This window comes from Lagopus muta, chromosome 15 (genome assembly GCF_023343835.1).
Source record: "Lagopus muta isolate bLagMut1 chromosome 15, bLagMut1 primary, whole genome shotgun sequence".
Taxonomy (NCBI): domain Eukaryota; kingdom Metazoa; phylum Chordata; class Aves; order Galliformes; family Phasianidae; genus Lagopus; species Lagopus muta.
Genome location: NC_064447.1, coordinates 2,019,716 through 2,036,386, shown reverse-complemented (window position 1 = coordinate 2,036,386; position 16,671 = coordinate 2,019,716). Strand labels below are relative to the sequence as shown.

At 49.4% G+C, this 16,671-nt stretch overlaps 1 protein-coding gene across 1 annotated transcript in view; it reads left to right on the top strand.

The window, feature by feature from the left end:
* The window catches only part of LOC125700639 (syntaxin-binding protein 4-like), a 30,266-nt gene that overhangs the window by 1,058 nt on the left and 12,537 nt on the right, over positions 1-16,671 (top strand). Inside the window, 9 exon segments of the mRNA XM_048961618.1 lie at positions 3,001-3,096; positions 3,822-3,891; positions 4,186-4,260; positions 9,930-10,015; positions 10,649-10,769; positions 12,841-12,982; positions 13,155-13,261; positions 13,661-13,814; positions 15,155-15,227. Coding sequence (XP_048817575.1) covers positions 3,001-3,096; positions 3,822-3,891; positions 4,186-4,260; positions 9,930-10,015; positions 10,649-10,769; positions 12,841-12,982; positions 13,155-13,261; positions 13,661-13,814; positions 15,155-15,227 — 924 coding nt within the window.

The following is a 16,671-nucleotide window of genomic DNA, read 5'->3' as shown; positions in this document are numbered from 1 at the left end:
CTTAGCTTGCTGGCTATTTTAATATCAGGAGGTATATTCGGTTGATGATTTTTGGTGGATTTGGGTTGGTGGGATTTTAGCTGTTGGGTTAGCTTAGTTTATTAAGGGAGGAGACCCAGGGAAAGCAGTCTCGTGGTGTGCTGCTGGTAGGTGTAACCGTGTGGGTCTTCCAGTGCCATCACAACCTTTCTCCAGGCTTTTTCCCTGTGGATCCAGGTGTTTCTGCAGCCTGGTTTCTGTTGGGCAGCAGCAGCCTACTTGGTGCTGGTGAAGTGGGTCAGCACTTGGCCTGAGTCTGAGGCTTCACTGCTTGGTGTGGAAACCCACATGTGAACCTGGGAAAGAGTTCAAAGGGGTTACCTGGTGGCTCCAGAACTAGGGTTTGGAATTAAAGAATTGTCATCAAAGGGAGGTGATGCTTAAAGAGCATTTCTTAGAAATGCTGAGATCCCATTATCTTGACCTTCATCTTCTTAGGACAGGGAAGGGAGCAGTTCACCTGCAATCTGTCCCTTCCTTCAGACAGAAAGAGCTGGCTGGAGCTACAAGATCAACAGAGGGATTACGGGAAATGTAATTGAACATTGCTAGCTTAAGCAGAAAGCAGGCAGCCTCACCCTGTGCTGACTTTCAGGGCTCCAACACGGTGCTGCTGGGGCTGGGGTCCCCCCAGAAAGGGAATTTCGGTGGTGAGGTGGTAGGAGAGGGAAGAGGAGGGTTTGGGTTCCCATGCTTGGAGCAGAGCTCATGCTGTTGGGATGACCAGGGATGAAGGCTGTTGGGCCAAACAACCGGATTAGCCAGCACACCCCTGACCCGTGGTGCAGAGCTGCCTGGCGAGCCAGGAGCAGGTGAGATTATAGGGCTGAGAAGCTGAGAACTACAACACTGGCATTAGTGGGAGCGGGATTAGATGCAGCTGGGAAGCTCAAGGGTCTCAGAATGATGTAGGATTGCTAGGAACCTGGAGAAAACTGCTTGTTTTGGTTTGTGTAAACTGAATTCCCACCTGGAATTTCCCAGTTGTCTTTCTTCTTCAGAGGAGAAATGAGGGGGGTCATCAGAATCAGCTCCAGGACCTTTGCCAGAATAGGAAGATTAAAGACAGAGATCTAAAATAGGCTAGATTATCTGGCCCTGAGTATGACTTAATAAGCATTATACCGGGACTTTGATGCTGTGATAATTAAAGAGCCGTTATTTACCTAAACTGGATCTCAGATAGAAACTCAATTGAAATGGGTGTTTATAAAACATGAGGGCTCTCGAGAATGCTAGCCAAGCTGCAGAAATCCCAAACAAAGCCCTGAAGGGCTTTGGATGGTGGGGCTGAGCATCACGCCTGCTCTGGGCTGGGACCCCCATATGGGACAGGTTGTGTTCATCACTGCCAGCCTCATCCTATCCCATTGCTCAGTGCCAACCCCAGGCCCGGGTGAGGGCTCCTTGGTGCAACACTCTTGTTTAGGGACAGAAAAGGGGTTTTTGGTTTTGTTATTTTTTTTCCCCCTTGTCAAAGTTTGAGCGTGGCTAGGAGCAATCAGTAATCACTGATTTTAATAACAAGATCGGGTTTTCCCCTGACGTTGTTGGAGAGATGAAGGAGGATTTGTAGATACTTTGGCTATATTTAAGCCATTATTACAATCGATTTGCAGACACAAAAGAGAAACAAGTCATTATTCAGTTGATACCTGGGAGGTGGTTGTGAATGGGCATCGTGGTGCTGCTGGATGCTCTCCCAGCTGCACCACCTCTGAGGTGTACATCTGTACCTCCTTTCCTTGATGCATGCTGCCATCCCTGCTTGTCTCACTGTCTCACTGAGCTGCCATCCCTCCCTGCCCCCTCGCTTGGACTTCCCGTGTCCCTGTGCTTGTGGCAAGCAGGGCTCTTTGCCACCCATTTTCACAGCTATAGGTCAGCATTTCCACCAGTGGGCACAGTACAGCCAGCTGCTACAGGATGTGCTTTGCATCACACCACTCCAGCAGGGCTGGGGTTCATGGAACCACCGAATCATTTGCCTTGAAAGGGACCCTTAAAGGGTCCCTCCCCTCTGCAATGAACAGGGACACTTGCAGCTCCATCCGTGCTCAGAGCCCATCCAGCTTGAGCTTGGGTGTCTGCAGGGATGGGGCACCATCTCTGTGCCTTTGCCTCACCACCTGTACCATTGCCTGGGAGAAGGAGCAGTGAGTGGGTGCGAAATGTGGCCGAAACGAAAAATTATGATAATCTGTGTTCTACCACAAATTTAACATCAGAGAACTCCAAACATGAGGACTTTCCCCAGGGACAGCTGAAAATGGTTGGGCCCTTAGGGTTTAGGATACAGTGAGTGCGGAGCAGTGGGTAGATGCTATGTTGCTGTCCCCAGAGGTCCTGAGCTGGGGCCAACACTAGGGCATGTCCCTGCTGCTGTGCCACTGTCCTCAGCCTGCCCTCATGGCCACAGCAGCAGAATGCCCGACCGGCAGGTCCTGGGACAGATTTGTTAATTAAAGCCAAGCTTTTTAATCCTTCTGTCTGCAGCCTGTATCCTCCAAGTGGGATTTAATGAGAGTGGGTAAATAAGTCTCTTGTGCCTCTTCCAGCCAGCTTACGTGTGCCGGCGGGGATGTGGCCATGCAGTGCCAGCCTGTGGTGAGGGAACCCATGGGGCATGGGGAGCTGCACAGCCCCCAAGGCAACACCCAGTGGGTCTCATCAGAGGCACACACAAGAGCAGAATCGTGCCCTTTCCCAGCATTGATCACTTCAACTGCAAACGTTGAGTTTTCAGTTGTTGGAAGGCAGTCATTCCTGGCTTGAGTGCTCCTCAGAGTGGAGGAGGTGCTCCCAGATGCTCTTGGCCTCTGTCCTATGTTATTGACCTCACCCTGCTGCTGGTGTAGCACAGGAGGAGTGCAGGACTTATCACAGGTATGGCTTGCAACAAGTAAGATCCGAGAGTGAGCCAGTTCATGCCTTTGTGCCATGGTGCTTCTCCTCCCCCAGGAATTAAGGTGATCGGTGGCATCAAGGAGCTCACTGGAGAAGAATATGGAGTTTATGTCAAGAGGATCCTGCCAGGGGGTGTTGCTTATGCTGATGGTGAGTGAAATATGGAAGATGGCGATTGGAAAAGCCAGATGGTATATTCTATATGCTGCTTTGTTGGGCATTTTGGGTGTTTCCTTCTAGATTCTCCAGCAGCAGAGTTGGGTTTAGCAATGATAATCACTGCAGTGAAGGAGGGTGGCCTTGCCTTCGGGCTCTGCGGCTTTTATAGGATTGCTTTGAGTCTTTAAGCCAAGTTCCATCCCCGCCACATAAAGCTCACTCCACTTCTCTGCTTGCAGTGATTGCATGGCATTGCATACAGCAGTGGGATGACTTCTCCAGGTCAGTGGGTATTAGGCAAAGGGTCTGTGGAGTTCACCTTTTAGGACTTAATCCAAGAAGACTTTTTTTCCCCCCCAATGTTACAACATCATTTTTCCATCCAAAGCAGAACAATCAAGAACAGGTGAAGGTGCCACTTGTGGGCTTTTTTTTCTTGACCTTAAATTGAATTAAGCAAAAGTTTTATGTCACTTTTGCCTTTGTCTTCGTTCCTCCCTACAGCATAGAAGGCCTCTGATGTTGGCGGAGTTGTTCAGGGCCGTGGTAGAAACTTCATCTAGGGATATCTTGAAAAACAGGTTGGATGAGAGCATCTCAGAGCGACCCATGCATATTTCATTCTGTCTCTGAGCAAAGGCAGGAGCAGCCCAACCTCTCCAAGTCCCTTCAAGCTGTATTTTCTGCAGTTTTTATCCATTAGTTTTCTCTTCTAGGGCGCCTGCAGCCAGGAGACCAGATCCTGGAGGTCAATGGAGATTCTCTAATTGGGGTTACCAGCGAGAGGTACCGTATCCAGACAGAAATCTTGCATTCCTCTTGGTTTTGTGTGGTTCTGTGAAGTGGTTTAGGCTGTAGGTTGCATGGAGGACAGCAGGGCATTGCTTTGCCCGTGCTCTGTTGCAAACAAAGGGATTCTGCACCCAGCACTGTTCCCAAGGGCCAACTCAAGAATCATCAAATGAGAAGTTTGTGTGTGAAAACAGACAAGTTTGATGTGAGCTTTGACATATGGCTGGGTGAAAACAATGCAGCCCCACTCTGACTCAGCACTGAAACATTGTGGTTCTTGTCCTGCAGGGCTGTGGACATCCTGAGGACAGCATCAGCCACCAGCCACATGCGCCTTCTGATAGCCCGCGACGACGATGCCAGGTGAGGAGTGGCATCTTGCACTGGGAAGGGTGATGGTGGCATTTGTTGGCACCTGCAGTGCATTTGCAGCACTGGGTTTCAAGCCTGTAGCAAAGATAGAGGTAGCCAAGGGTGTTTGGCTGAGGGCAGCGTGGGTGTGGGAAGGTTCCTTCAGCACTGCTGCGTGCAGTTGAGTTGCCTGCAGCTTATGGCATCCTGCATAGAGCTCTGGGTGAAGATGTGCAAGGACAGTAGGAACTTCTCTTTCCTTTTCAGTTAGCTGCACTGAGTTTCCTTCACGCTGCCTCCCTGCCAAGGGAGGACAATTTGTTTCTCCCCAAAATCTCTCCTTTCGAGGTTTTGCTTTCTTTAGAGGTAATTTGACGCACTGAAAGAAGAAGGAAAAAGTTCAGTTTGGTCTTGGTTAGACGATAATGATGGTGTCACAAGGGCAGGACTGTGGAAAGCCAGGTATGGGATAGGATGCTCACATCTGCAGGGGGATTTGGTGCAGCGTGCTGAAGCATCATCTCTTTTTGGCACTTCTGGGACATTGAGGTGCACCAGGAACCACAGACCTGAGTGGGGAAGGCCAGGTGCTGTCATGGGCTTTGTGCTGCAGGTTGGCTCATCACTTGCTCAACGCACCCATGTCCTGTTAGTGTCAGGGACTGTGGTTTCATTTCTTATCCATCAATAGCCGTGGAGCATCGCTCCCTTAGTTCAGTGGTGAGAGTGCTGTAATGGCAGGGCTGAGAAGCATTATATTTTGGTGGAAGAAGTATTTGGCATTAATGACAGCCTACTTATTTTTTTATTGTGCTTTATAAGTGGAAATTGCATCCCAAGCTATGACACAAAACCCGAGTCCTTCAGTAGCTCTGGGTGAGGCCATGAGGTTGATATAAGCAGGGATACGCAACTCTTCATTGATTTCTGTCTGCTCCGAGCTGCTCAGGCCCCTCGACCTCGCCTCCTAATATCGTAAACTGCAGCAGATGGTTCTTAAAGCATCCCCATGTGTGGCTCTGGCTGCAGCTGCAGCTCCTGTGAAGCAGTGCAGAGCCTGGCTGGGGGCAGGCAGACCTCCAGCACTGTGCTCAGCCTCCGTCTGCTCATCTGTTAAATCTGCAAAAGGTTACCCAGAGGGACAGGGGGGGATGTAAGCAGTTTATGGTTTTTTTTTTTTGGTAAAGATTTGCAGAGATTTCGCTTACATAATCATCTCACAGACGATGTATCTCCAGGATGAAGGGCTGTGGAACAAGGAGGAAGGAAGGATTTCCCTCCTTCCCGCCTACTTTTTTCTTTTTCTTACATCTACCTTCATTTTTACACTGCCATGTCAGATTTCTGGGGCATGAGCTGAGCACCACCCTGCAGCTTTTCCTTGCAAACCCTCAGCATATGAGGTGCAGCGGGGGAGGAAAGGCGATGGCTCTGGGTTTGGAAGAAGATTCGCCCTGCCTGCCAATTTTCCCCATGACTCAGCCGAGTAGCATTTTGCCGTGGTTGCCCTTGGGTGAATTTGACTTATAAACGCTATTATTTGTCCCTGAAGTTAATTATAGGCCCCAATTACCTGTGCTGTTAATGGATCTCAGTCCTGGCATGTATAAGATGCGTGCTTTTGGCCTGGCACATCAGGCGTGCTGCAGAGAGCTGCAGTAATGCTAGGGCTCAGAGCAGAGCATTCAGATTTAGAGCTGGACACTCTGGAGGACTGTTGGATCTCGTTTCATCTGTGCTCCTCTTTGGCTAATGAGGATAATTTTATTGCATACATGTAATCGTTGTTTATTCATCCTCAGCCTGAAAGTTACAATAGCTCCTTGTTTCCGTGGGCTGTGCTGATACCATCCTGGTCTTTCAGGTTTATTGCTGTGAGAAAACCTTCCTGTGCTGCACCTCCAAGCACAGTGTAGCTGGTGTTTGATCGCACACCTGAGCATGATACATGTGGTCATCTTGTCAAAAACAGGCTGATGTGTTAATCATGCCTTTCCATACTCAGTTGTTGCAACACACATAGAGCAAATGCAAAGTGATTCCCTCCCCCTGCCAGCTCCAGCTGTGGGTGAGGAGCTGCTCCTGTGACAGCTCTTGTAGAAGAGTTTGGTTTGAGTTGGAGGAACCTTTAAAGGCCATCTGGTCCCACTGCATGTGATGAACAGGAACACCCATAGCTCCATCAGGTGCACAGAGCACATCCAGCCTCCTTCACTCCTGCAAGCCTGACATTCCAGACACTTTAGCTGCTCTTAAAGGAGGTGCACAGATTCTTTCACCCCAGAGCCACGATGCACGTGTGCCCATCACTGCTTTCCAGGCAAGTGAGTGGCACCATGGATATGGAGCATCACCCACCTCAGAGCTGGAAATGCCACAGCTGCTGTGTGATGGGTGTGAGAAAACAGCCTTTGCTGGCTGCTTGCATCATGGTTGCAGTGCTTCGGGTTTAGGGTTCCACTGCCCTGCAGGCTTTATTTATTGAGATGCTATTAGGGAGTGCAATGTCCCAGGCTCCTCTTTTCCCTAGCCTTGGTGCAGGGCTCAGGCTTCTAGACGCAGTGCTCTCACAGTCACCTTTGATGTTGGATTCACCCTTTGTTCTCCCTGGAACAAAAGGGCAGGACAAAAAGGTATTATGAGATAAAACAACAATATTCTGCGGGAAGATTGACCCCTGCTGCTTAATCTGCTGCAAAGTCGACTGCAGCTGGCTGCTGCTGCATCCCCATCATCCAACCTCGTGCTGCAGGGCTGAGCTCTGTGCAGGGCAGCTCCAGGCCCTGCACTGCCCCAGCTCAAAGAAAAAGATATCTACATTTTTAAATATTTAAGATGGCTTCTGAGGTACCTTAGTATCTGAAAGGACAAAGTGAGATGATTATGTTCTTTTTTTTTTAGCATTCCTCCAGTGCACTGGTTCAGTGACTGGGCTTCATCCACCTATTTGCAAATCCCACATTGTAGTAGAATCATTTGAGTTGGAAGGACCATTTAAAGACCTCCTGGTCCCACCCCCTGCATGAATGGAGATACCCACAGCTCATCAGTGCTCAGAGCCCACCCAGCCTCACCTTTAGGTCTGCAGGGCTGGGGCAACATGTGCCAGTGCCTCTCTGCCCTTATTGTAAAGAGCTTCTTTCTTATATCCAATCTGAATCTCCACTTTTTTAGTTTGAAGCCATTTTCTCTTTTCCTCTCCCAGCAGACTGTCTGTCTCCTTTCTTACAGCCCCTTTAGATGCTGAAGGGCCACTCTTGGGTCTCCCTGGAGCTCTCTCTTCTCCACATTCTCTTCAAATTCAAATACAACACTGAGTAAAGGACAGTGCATTGCTTGCTGCTGGGATAACCTTCAAGTTAATCATATCTTTATGCCTTCATTGCTGTTTGCAGTATTGACCAACAAAGCAGGAGCCATGAGGGCAGCGTGCGACGCAGGTTGTCACCCGTCCCTCCAGCGAGCGGCTGGGCTGGACGCCTCACTTTGTGGATGAACAAAACTCAAATAACATGAAAGAATGTCCCAGCCTTGCCTGTCCTTGCTCATAACAAAGGGTTTGACAGCACGGGCTGTTGATTGGGCTTGCATTGTTCGGCGGGGCTGAAGAACACAGGAGCTGCTGGACCAGTTGCATTTGCATTGACTAAGAATTTTGTAGCCATTGTTTTAAGTTCATAACCTGTCCCGTGCTCTGCTGAATTATTATCTGGGGAAAATGTAACAATGGATGACCACAGAAACACCCAGCCCAAAACAAAAAGCCAGCTGCTGATGGCTAGGTAATCACTGGAAATAGCATGTTAGCTTCTAGCAAGTTAGCCCTGCCATTACAGTATGTCACAGAGGGATGACTCCATCCATCACCACATGAGTTACCAGTGAATGGGGACCCGAATGCTCTGTGAAAATACAAGGCTTTTATTGGAAAATGGGGAAATTTCTGCTGAAGGAAGATCCATTCAAGGCTTATCCCAAGGAAAGCATGGGATGGGAAATCATCCCATTGCTATAGGATCTATCCAAGCCATCCTTCAACTTAATCATTGCTTGGACATGTTTCAGTGTTTAAAGCTAGAAACTACCAGCTGGAGTAGCTTCACAGAAGCGAGGTTTTGGGATGGTTTACTGTTAATGTCCCCCTTCTAGCGTGTCCCTTGAATATCTTTGTCAGGCAGCAGTTTGCCTCTTCCTGGCAAGCCTGTACCTCAAAAGCTGAAAAGCTGCCCAAGCAAAATGGTCAACAGATTTGGGTTCTGGTTAACCACACAGCCACTCATCTTCCTCCTGCCTAAAACATGGGGAGAAGCTGTGGTTTGCCATCAGGATGGTACCCGTTGTCTCCCCAAACCCCAGTGAGTGCCTATAGGATCTATCTAACCTGTCCTTCAACTCACTCGGTGCTCAGTGTCTTATTTCTACAAAGCTGCCACTTGAAATAGCTCTATGGGAAACAAGGTTTTGGAACAAACCAGTTTTGTCTTCTTTTAAGGTCATAGGTTTGGTTGATAGAGACAACAGTGCCGATGCAAAATATTTGGATCCATCGAGACGTTCCACTAAGCGCCCTGTGATACTTGGATTTAAATTAGCATTAACAGGGATGAATAAGGCATACATTTGATGGCAATAGGAGATAAGGCAGACGTTGTGCTTTGATGTTAGTTAAAGAGCTGGTTGTTAATGGGAAGACTTAAATTACTGAGAGCACTTCCAGCAGGATCCCAAGGAGCTGATGATTCACTCATCGTTTTATATTGTTGACTCTAACCTGGCCAATAACACGTAACACCTCCCCAGCACAGCATGCCGATGACACAACGTCTGTCGGTGTGCAAGAGCAGGCTGCTCAGTGAGGAAACTGCTGCTGCAGTGGCTTTCCTGCAGGTTGTGTCCTGGGCAGGACTGGCTGTCAGCTGTGAGAGCTGTCTGCTCATCGCTCAGCTTTTCATGTGGCTGTGCTGTCAGCCGGCCGCCTTCCCGTGGGGATTCCCTCCTGCCTTCAAAGCGGACACCTAACGCTGCCACTGCCACAGAAGCACCAATTTCAGGGTCTCTCCTCTGTCTGTAATGACACCCGGAAGAAATGAGTCAGCCTTGGGACTTTTCTCACTGAGTGAAGGTTGGCTTGGCTGGGAAGCGTTGGGTTATGAAGGGAGAGGATGGCACAGGAGCAGAGCAACGGCAGCTGCGTTGCCCAAAGAGCAGACACAGCATGGATGGGTGCGTGAGGATGGTGCTTGACCCCAGCATCCCCTTTCTGTGCCTCCTCGTCCAAAGGGATGTGAGAGGCTCACAGCAGCTCAAAGAAGGATTACAGAAATGATGCAAGAGCTGGTAAACCTGGCTAATGGTGGGTCTTAATAGCTTAAGAACTCAACACGTTCTACTTGCTGAAAGGAAGGTCGCGAAGCAACATCTCTCATACATGAGCAGTCATGGCCCAGCAAGGACCTACAGGTGTTGTCAAACTCAGCCTGGCAGCAAAGCATTAACAAAGGCAACCTCTTGAGATTGCAGGGTTTAGGTGTGAGAAATCTCTGCCTGTCCTTCAGTGCTGGAGGGAGCCAGCCCTGTGGGCTTGGTAATAAGTCACTGCGTGAGGGCACTGCTGTCATACAGCGTGGTGGGAAACTCTTCTGAGCAGCAATTGCTGACCCATTCCATGTTTTGCTTTCCAGGAGGGAGTTCTCTGAGCTGCTGGAGAAGTTTGGCTCCCAGAGCAACACCGGCTCTGCACGGAGCTCACCAGTCCTGCATGGTGGCAGTGAGTACCAGTGCCAGCAGCTCCATGGCTGCCCTTCATCCTTCTGCCAAGAGAGTTTTCTTTGTCTCAGAGTTATTTTGGATGTGTTCTAGTCTGATTTACTTTGGGTGAAGGCTTGAAGGAAATGATCTCCTAGGGCACACAGGGCACAGCTGGTTTTGCCTGTGCAGAATGAAGCAGCAAGTCAGCACCTGCTTTGTAAATTCTGGGAGGATTGAGCTGGGGCCATAACAGCTTTCCAGATACCTGGACTCAACTGAAGTGCTGGTCCGGTAATCCCAGCAATACCTGTCATCTGCAAAGGGAAAGTGCTTAATGAGGGACAAGGTTAAGCTAAGCCAGGTGCCATTATGGCAAGTCACACATGCATGGGGATAGATGTCTTTCTGGGTTGGCATGCCACAAGAAGGCTGGCAGCCCTTTCCCTGTGGCAGACAGCGGGGTGACAGCCCCATGCTGCACTTGTGCTGAGGATGCTGAATGCTTCCTCTCCACAAGCAATCTATCTGTCCTATGTGGTTTTCCCCAAGAGCTTGAAAGCCAGCCACTACCAGCTGCTGGCAGTAGAGCAAAGCAGGAGGGTGGTATTGGTGAATTTTTGTTCCCTGAACTGATTGTGACTTTGCTGTTCAGGTCGATACCTGGAAAGCACATCCTCAGGCTCCTCCTCGCGCTCCCAGAGCCCGCTGCTGCTGAGCCCAGCCAGCTCCCACGGCCCCTTCATCGGCAACCCGGCGCATGCACCCCACACTCAGTACGTACAGCCAGGCCCCAGGGTGCCATGGTGCAGTGACCCACTCACCACTGTGATCTGCTCTCACAAGTCAGCAGGGCAAGGTGCCTGTGGTGCTTTTCATAGCATCATAGAATAGAATCATTTCGGTTGGAAAAGATTTCTAAGGTCATTGAGTCCAACCATTAGCCTCGCACTGCCAGGTTTTTAAAGGCTTGGATGCACTGGTTTTCATGAGCAGCTGGTAGTAAGTTGTTGGGACATGGTTTCTTTAAGGAGACATGTGTACAGTAAAAAGTGAGGAGCTCCAGACCACTTGCTGTCAGAAAGATGCCACCATATGTCTAACTTTGTTTTAGAGGGAAAAACAGAATTTGAATACAGTGTTCAAAGGATGGCTTGTTAATCCTTATGTCTGCTATGCTATTGCATCACCACATTGGCTTACTGTTTCAGTATCCATTCCAGAGTGTCACCTTGCTGTTCTTGTCACAGCAACAGCTCTCCTCTTCCTGGCAAACCTGTACCCCAAAAGCTGAAAAGCTTCCTCAACAAAATGGTCAACACATTTGGGTCCTGGTTAACCACGCAACCACACATCTTCCTCCTCTCTGAGATGTGGGGAGAAGTTGTGGCTTCCCACCAACCATGAGGATGGTACCCACTGCCTCCCCAAACCCCACTGAGCACCTCTGTGAGGCCCCCAGTACCATCAGGAGGTGCCTGAAGAGCACATTTCCCACTGTCCTGCTCCTGGCACACCGACACGGCGCAACGAGAGCATTGCGCGCTGCCGTGAGCCGTGGCCAACTGCAGACACCTCGTCCTTTGGCCTTGGGAGCGTTTCCTGGAGTGTGTGTTTTCATGTGGTCATCTGGCCCTTTCATATTTCGCAGGGTCAGAGGTTTGGGCAGGCAGAGCTTGTTTTTGGCCGAGTCTCCTCTCCAGGGTGCGTGGGGTTGACCTTTGAGAGACGCGCAACATGAAGGGTGTCAGCAGTGCTGGAATTGGGACCTCTCGTCCCCAGGGCCCACAGCTCCTCTTCCTTTGACACTGTAAACAAGTCGAGTTGCTGCTGCAGAGAATCAGGCTTTGCTGCAGAACCAGTAAATCCTCTTGCTAAATATCAGCCCTTTATTAGGGATTTGCAGAGCACAAATATTTGGCACCAGAGGTTTAAGCTGCTTGCACAGAGTGAGAGACCCTTTCAGAGGAGAGGCCAGCTCATCTCCTTGGCAGCTGGTTTGGATAAAGCAGGCATCTTCCCTCCTCCATTAACCCCCTCTGGGGGTTCTGCATTTCTTAGGACAGTGATTTTTTGTATTTTAAGGTGCGTGGTGCATTGAGGCACGGATTGCTGTTGGCCCAGAGCACAGCAGCACACTGTGGGGTTCCTAAGCACTCTTACTGTGTGGCTGTTATTGCTGCGGAGGTGTTTGAGAGCCTGATTCTCAGGGCACCTTGCAAGGCTTTGAGGCCAAACTTGGCTGAGATATCAAGTCAGCTGTGAGCTTCACTGTGACTCCTGCTATGGATGTTTAGTAGTTAGCTAACCTGTCTGGTAATTTAGGTTGGATTTTGAATGATAACCTCATTAATTCTTTGTGTGCTTTGGGCACAAGGGTGCCAAATCTATACTAGCTAAGCCCTTAGTTTCTTCTGTCTTTAAAAGCACATTTCTTTAAATGAAAACAGGTATTCCCCATGTTCAGGATTAGGCAAGGCAATTATCTTCCTAATGATAAACAGTGTCTGCTGAGAAACTGGAGTCATCACCTCCTCCCTTACATGCAGGGTGGATGGATGCCCCATCCCTGGATGCACTTGAGGCCAGGCTGGATGTGGCTCTGGGCAGCCTGGGCTGCTGGTTGGCGGCCCTGCACATAGCAGGGGGTTGGAACTGGATGATCACTGTGGTCCTTTTCAATCCAGGCTGTTCTATGATTCTATGATAAAGAGATGCGGAGGCAGAAAAGATCAGGAGAAGTTGGGAGGACCCTATGCGTAAAGAAAACCAGGCAGAGTTTGTCTAGAGACGTGGGGAAATAAACCAGGTCACCTCGAGTCACTCGCTAACCTCTCTGCCTTGCAGCTACTCCACTGAATCAGGAATCCAGAGCATTTCTATAGCAAAGTCCTCTGGCTTAGGGCTGACGGTCAGTGGTGGAGCCAACAGGCCCGATGGTCCCATGGTTTACGTCCAAGAACTTACACCAGATGGTGACTGCTACAAGGTAAGTCAGTGTAGGAACCCTCAGTGCCTTTGAATGATGACTTCTAGAAGCTCCAGCTGTTCTGAAACAGAGGGATGAATAATGCATGGCACGGACTAATGGAGATTTGTATTGCAGGAGAAGGAGTTGGGCAGAGGGACATTCTTTCCCAGTGCTCTTTCTCTTTGTTTAGGACGGTCGGCTCCGACCCGGTGACCAACTCATTGCTATCAACAGAGATTCTTTGGTGGGCAGCACACTGGAAGAGGCCAGAAAAATTATTGCAAAAGCCAAATTCAGGTAGGCATGCAGTACATCTCCTGTTATCATCACAGTGTAACAGTCCTGGGGAGAAACAATGTCCTGCCAACCTTTGGCTTCAGGAAGCAGGATGCTCTTTTTGTTTGAATGGCACTTCAAGGTTGCTGTGGTAAAAGAAATGTTGACAGCCTGGACCACCCAAAGTGTAACACAGACCTTGCCAGTGCAATATCCCCCATCACTGCCCAACAGGGTTGCTCTATAGAACTTCAGCCCCAACAAACAACCCAGCTGGTGGAGATCCCACCACACTGGCGTGGATTCCATTGGCTTAAGTGAGATTGGCCTGGAGAAAGAAACACGGGCACAAAAGTTCTACAAATTTCAGCCATACTTTATTCATTCTTGAAATATTTCTCTATTTGTTGTTCATTTCAGACATGAGGGAAACACAGAAGTGGCCTTTATTCCTGGAAGGGGACGGTTACATCCCGGACTGTCAGCTCATAACAGCATCCCATCGCCACCACCAAAGGCTGTGGGAAATGGGCTGAGCTCCTGCAGACTGAAGGTCCACGTGAGGTCCCCAGAGGTAGGCTGAACATTCAGGTCTGAGACCACAAACCACAGTCCTGTGATCTTCCTTTCATCAAAAAGGCCCCTTTTTTGGGGACGTTATACTATTATTCCTGGACCGTGCACAGCCTGTAGCATTGGCGTATACGGCTCTGTTTTGCAATCGGGTATTTTAAAGCTGAAATATTGTGTCTTCTGTCTTGGGTTTAGGGCAAATGACAGGAGCTTTGTCTCCAGAGCCTCCATCCTGTTTCAGGAGTCTCAGGTTTAAAAAACAATACGACCTGGATAGCAACCTGCATCTCATTCCCCAGCAGCCATAGGGCTGGAAGGGATTACGAGAGTTGGTTTGATCTAGTTTCCTTCCTAAGGCAGCAACAACTCTTTGTTCTTAAAGACCTCTGATGAGGATGAACCTGTAGCATTCCTAAGCAGCCCATGTCTACTCCTTGCCAGCCTAATGATAAGACAGGCTCACGCTTCCTTGCTCTCTGCTGTGTTTGCAGAGGTGAGGGCTGGAGCTGCGCACAGTGATACAGGATTGAAACATGCAACCCCCACGATAATTTAGGCCTGTGGCTGGGCTGTGTGCAGTTAGCATTCCTTTCCTGGATTGTTGCAATGCCTGGTGTGTCGCCCGCCCTTTTCCACCTCTAACGCCATAAGAGAAGACTGGATGGTGTTTCCTTTTGTATGAGCATCATTCCCAAAAGGTTCTCTTTTCCGGACCCTGTGGAGACACAGACTTGCAAGAATGCCAAGCACATGTTGCCTTTGGCTGTGCCAAGCTGCAGACTTGCTTATGAAAGCCAGCCTTAGCCTAAATATACACAGCTGAGTAGTATGGAGAGATCCTTTATCATTCAGCTTGTGTAATTCTCTGTGTATGTGAAATAAACTGCTGGCTGGAATTAAATTTCTCCTTTCCTCACTTTGTTGCTAAAAGATGGAACTCCTAATGAAGTCTCAGCTCAGCTGGGCTGTGGCTCCTTTCCCTTCATCCTCAGGCTTCAGCCCACGAGCTGCTACTTGAGAAAGGGTGGGCACACATCTCTGCTTCCTGTCACATCGGTCTGAGTTATGTTTGGGGTGAGCACGGTCAGAATGAGGACCTCACTGGTGTCCTGAGTGCAGAGGCTTAAGGAGAACCCCTATGGAGAAAGCTCAGCAGGCCAAATTCATCCTCAGCTCTCAATTGCAGTTAGAGAAACGATGAACTCACATTTTCTGTGTGCAGATACTTTGGGATGGCTCAGGGACAGCTGGGTTGCTCTCTCCTGAGCTCCTCTGCTCTCTGTTTACACCACCAGATTATGCTCAGCGATTTTCTATGCCTTCTTTGTCTTCTTTTTCTAGAGTAGACATGAAAACCATTTTCCTGTGCCTTCTTTGTCACCAGATATCTGCCCACCAGAGCTCACTGTCTCAGGTAAGAGTCCTGCTCCTCATTGGGTCTGCGTTGGTCCCAAGCACAGCTGTGGCTCCTCGGTGCTGAGGACAATGAGATTCATTTCTACAGCAATAATTATATTGCTGTAGTGGAATCTGATGTTGTGATAATGACACTCATCCCAATAGGACATAGGGAAGGTGGTTATGCCCATATTGATTTATTATCCACAATAGCAAAAGTCTTTTCTAAGAGGTTTGGAGGAGTGCTGTCTCCTACAGGCAACAGAAGTCAGTGCTTGTCCCATGGGTTTGTTTGCAGCAGCACCTTTGCCCAGGTGAAAAAGATCCTTGCAGGCAGCATTCCCTTCTGATGGGAATGAACAAAGAGTTGATACATGGAGACACAGCACAGCAAAAAGGCGAGTTCCACAAAGTTGCACTGCAGATGGCAGTCCCCAACACTGTGCAGGCATTCAGGTTGCTCTCAGGTGTTCAAATCAAAGTTGCTTCTAGATGAGATTGTCAGGTTTCTCTTATGTCCAAGCTTTATTTTTGCTTACTTTGTCATGCTCCCCATGCTCTGAGCCCTCTGTGAGCTGGTAACCTGGTGGCACAGCCCCATGCTGTCCCCAGGGGGCTGGCAGTGGGGGGCTGAGCTCAGATCCCCATGCAGATTCACCTTTCCATAAAGGAATCACAGGAAAGCTCAAATGATTCTGGGTCTGGGGAGATTACTTTCACAAGATCCCATATATTCTTGTGGTTCAGAGGTTACTTCTGCCCGGAAAGGTGGGCTTTGTTACCATGGCAGTGAGTCCCGAGCAGGCACAATCTTGGTTTCAGAGAGGCTTTTGTGTGGCCACAACCAGCAGGCATTGCTTTCCGTGATGGGGAGAAAACCTCCCCAGGCCATGGAGGCAATCCAGCAAAATAGCAATGACCTAATTGCTTCCTGCCTTAGCTGGGGGATTTTATTACACGTTTGCTTCATGCCGAGTGCCAGGAAGGCTTTGTGTTGGTGTTGTCACCCATGAAAGCAGACAAGTGGCTTTGAAAGAGCAGCAAGCCATGCTCAGAGCCCAGGACAGGACTGCCTGGAGGTGGGAGACCAGCAGACGCCCTGGATATCCGCATGTCCAGAGCTGACAGCAGAGCCTCGCTGAGCTAATCCTGATCAGCCATGCTCAGAGGTAACAGCTCTGCCCTTGAACTTGGGGAGTGAAGTGCAGGTGGCCAATCCCCATGTGTTACATCTTCCTGCTTCCCAGCTGCTGCCATTAGCAGAGCAGATGAATCCTGGGATTAGGATGAGGTGTGTGTGCCTGTCGGGCATCACTGAAGGGCTGGGCCAGGGATGGGAGCCCAGGCTGTAAAGCAGATCTCAGGCAGGAAAGAAGAATTGGTCCCTGGGAGAATCCCGTGCTGCTGGCACGATGAGGGATTGCCATGCTGTAGGATGAGCAGAGCCACCCTGAGCTTCT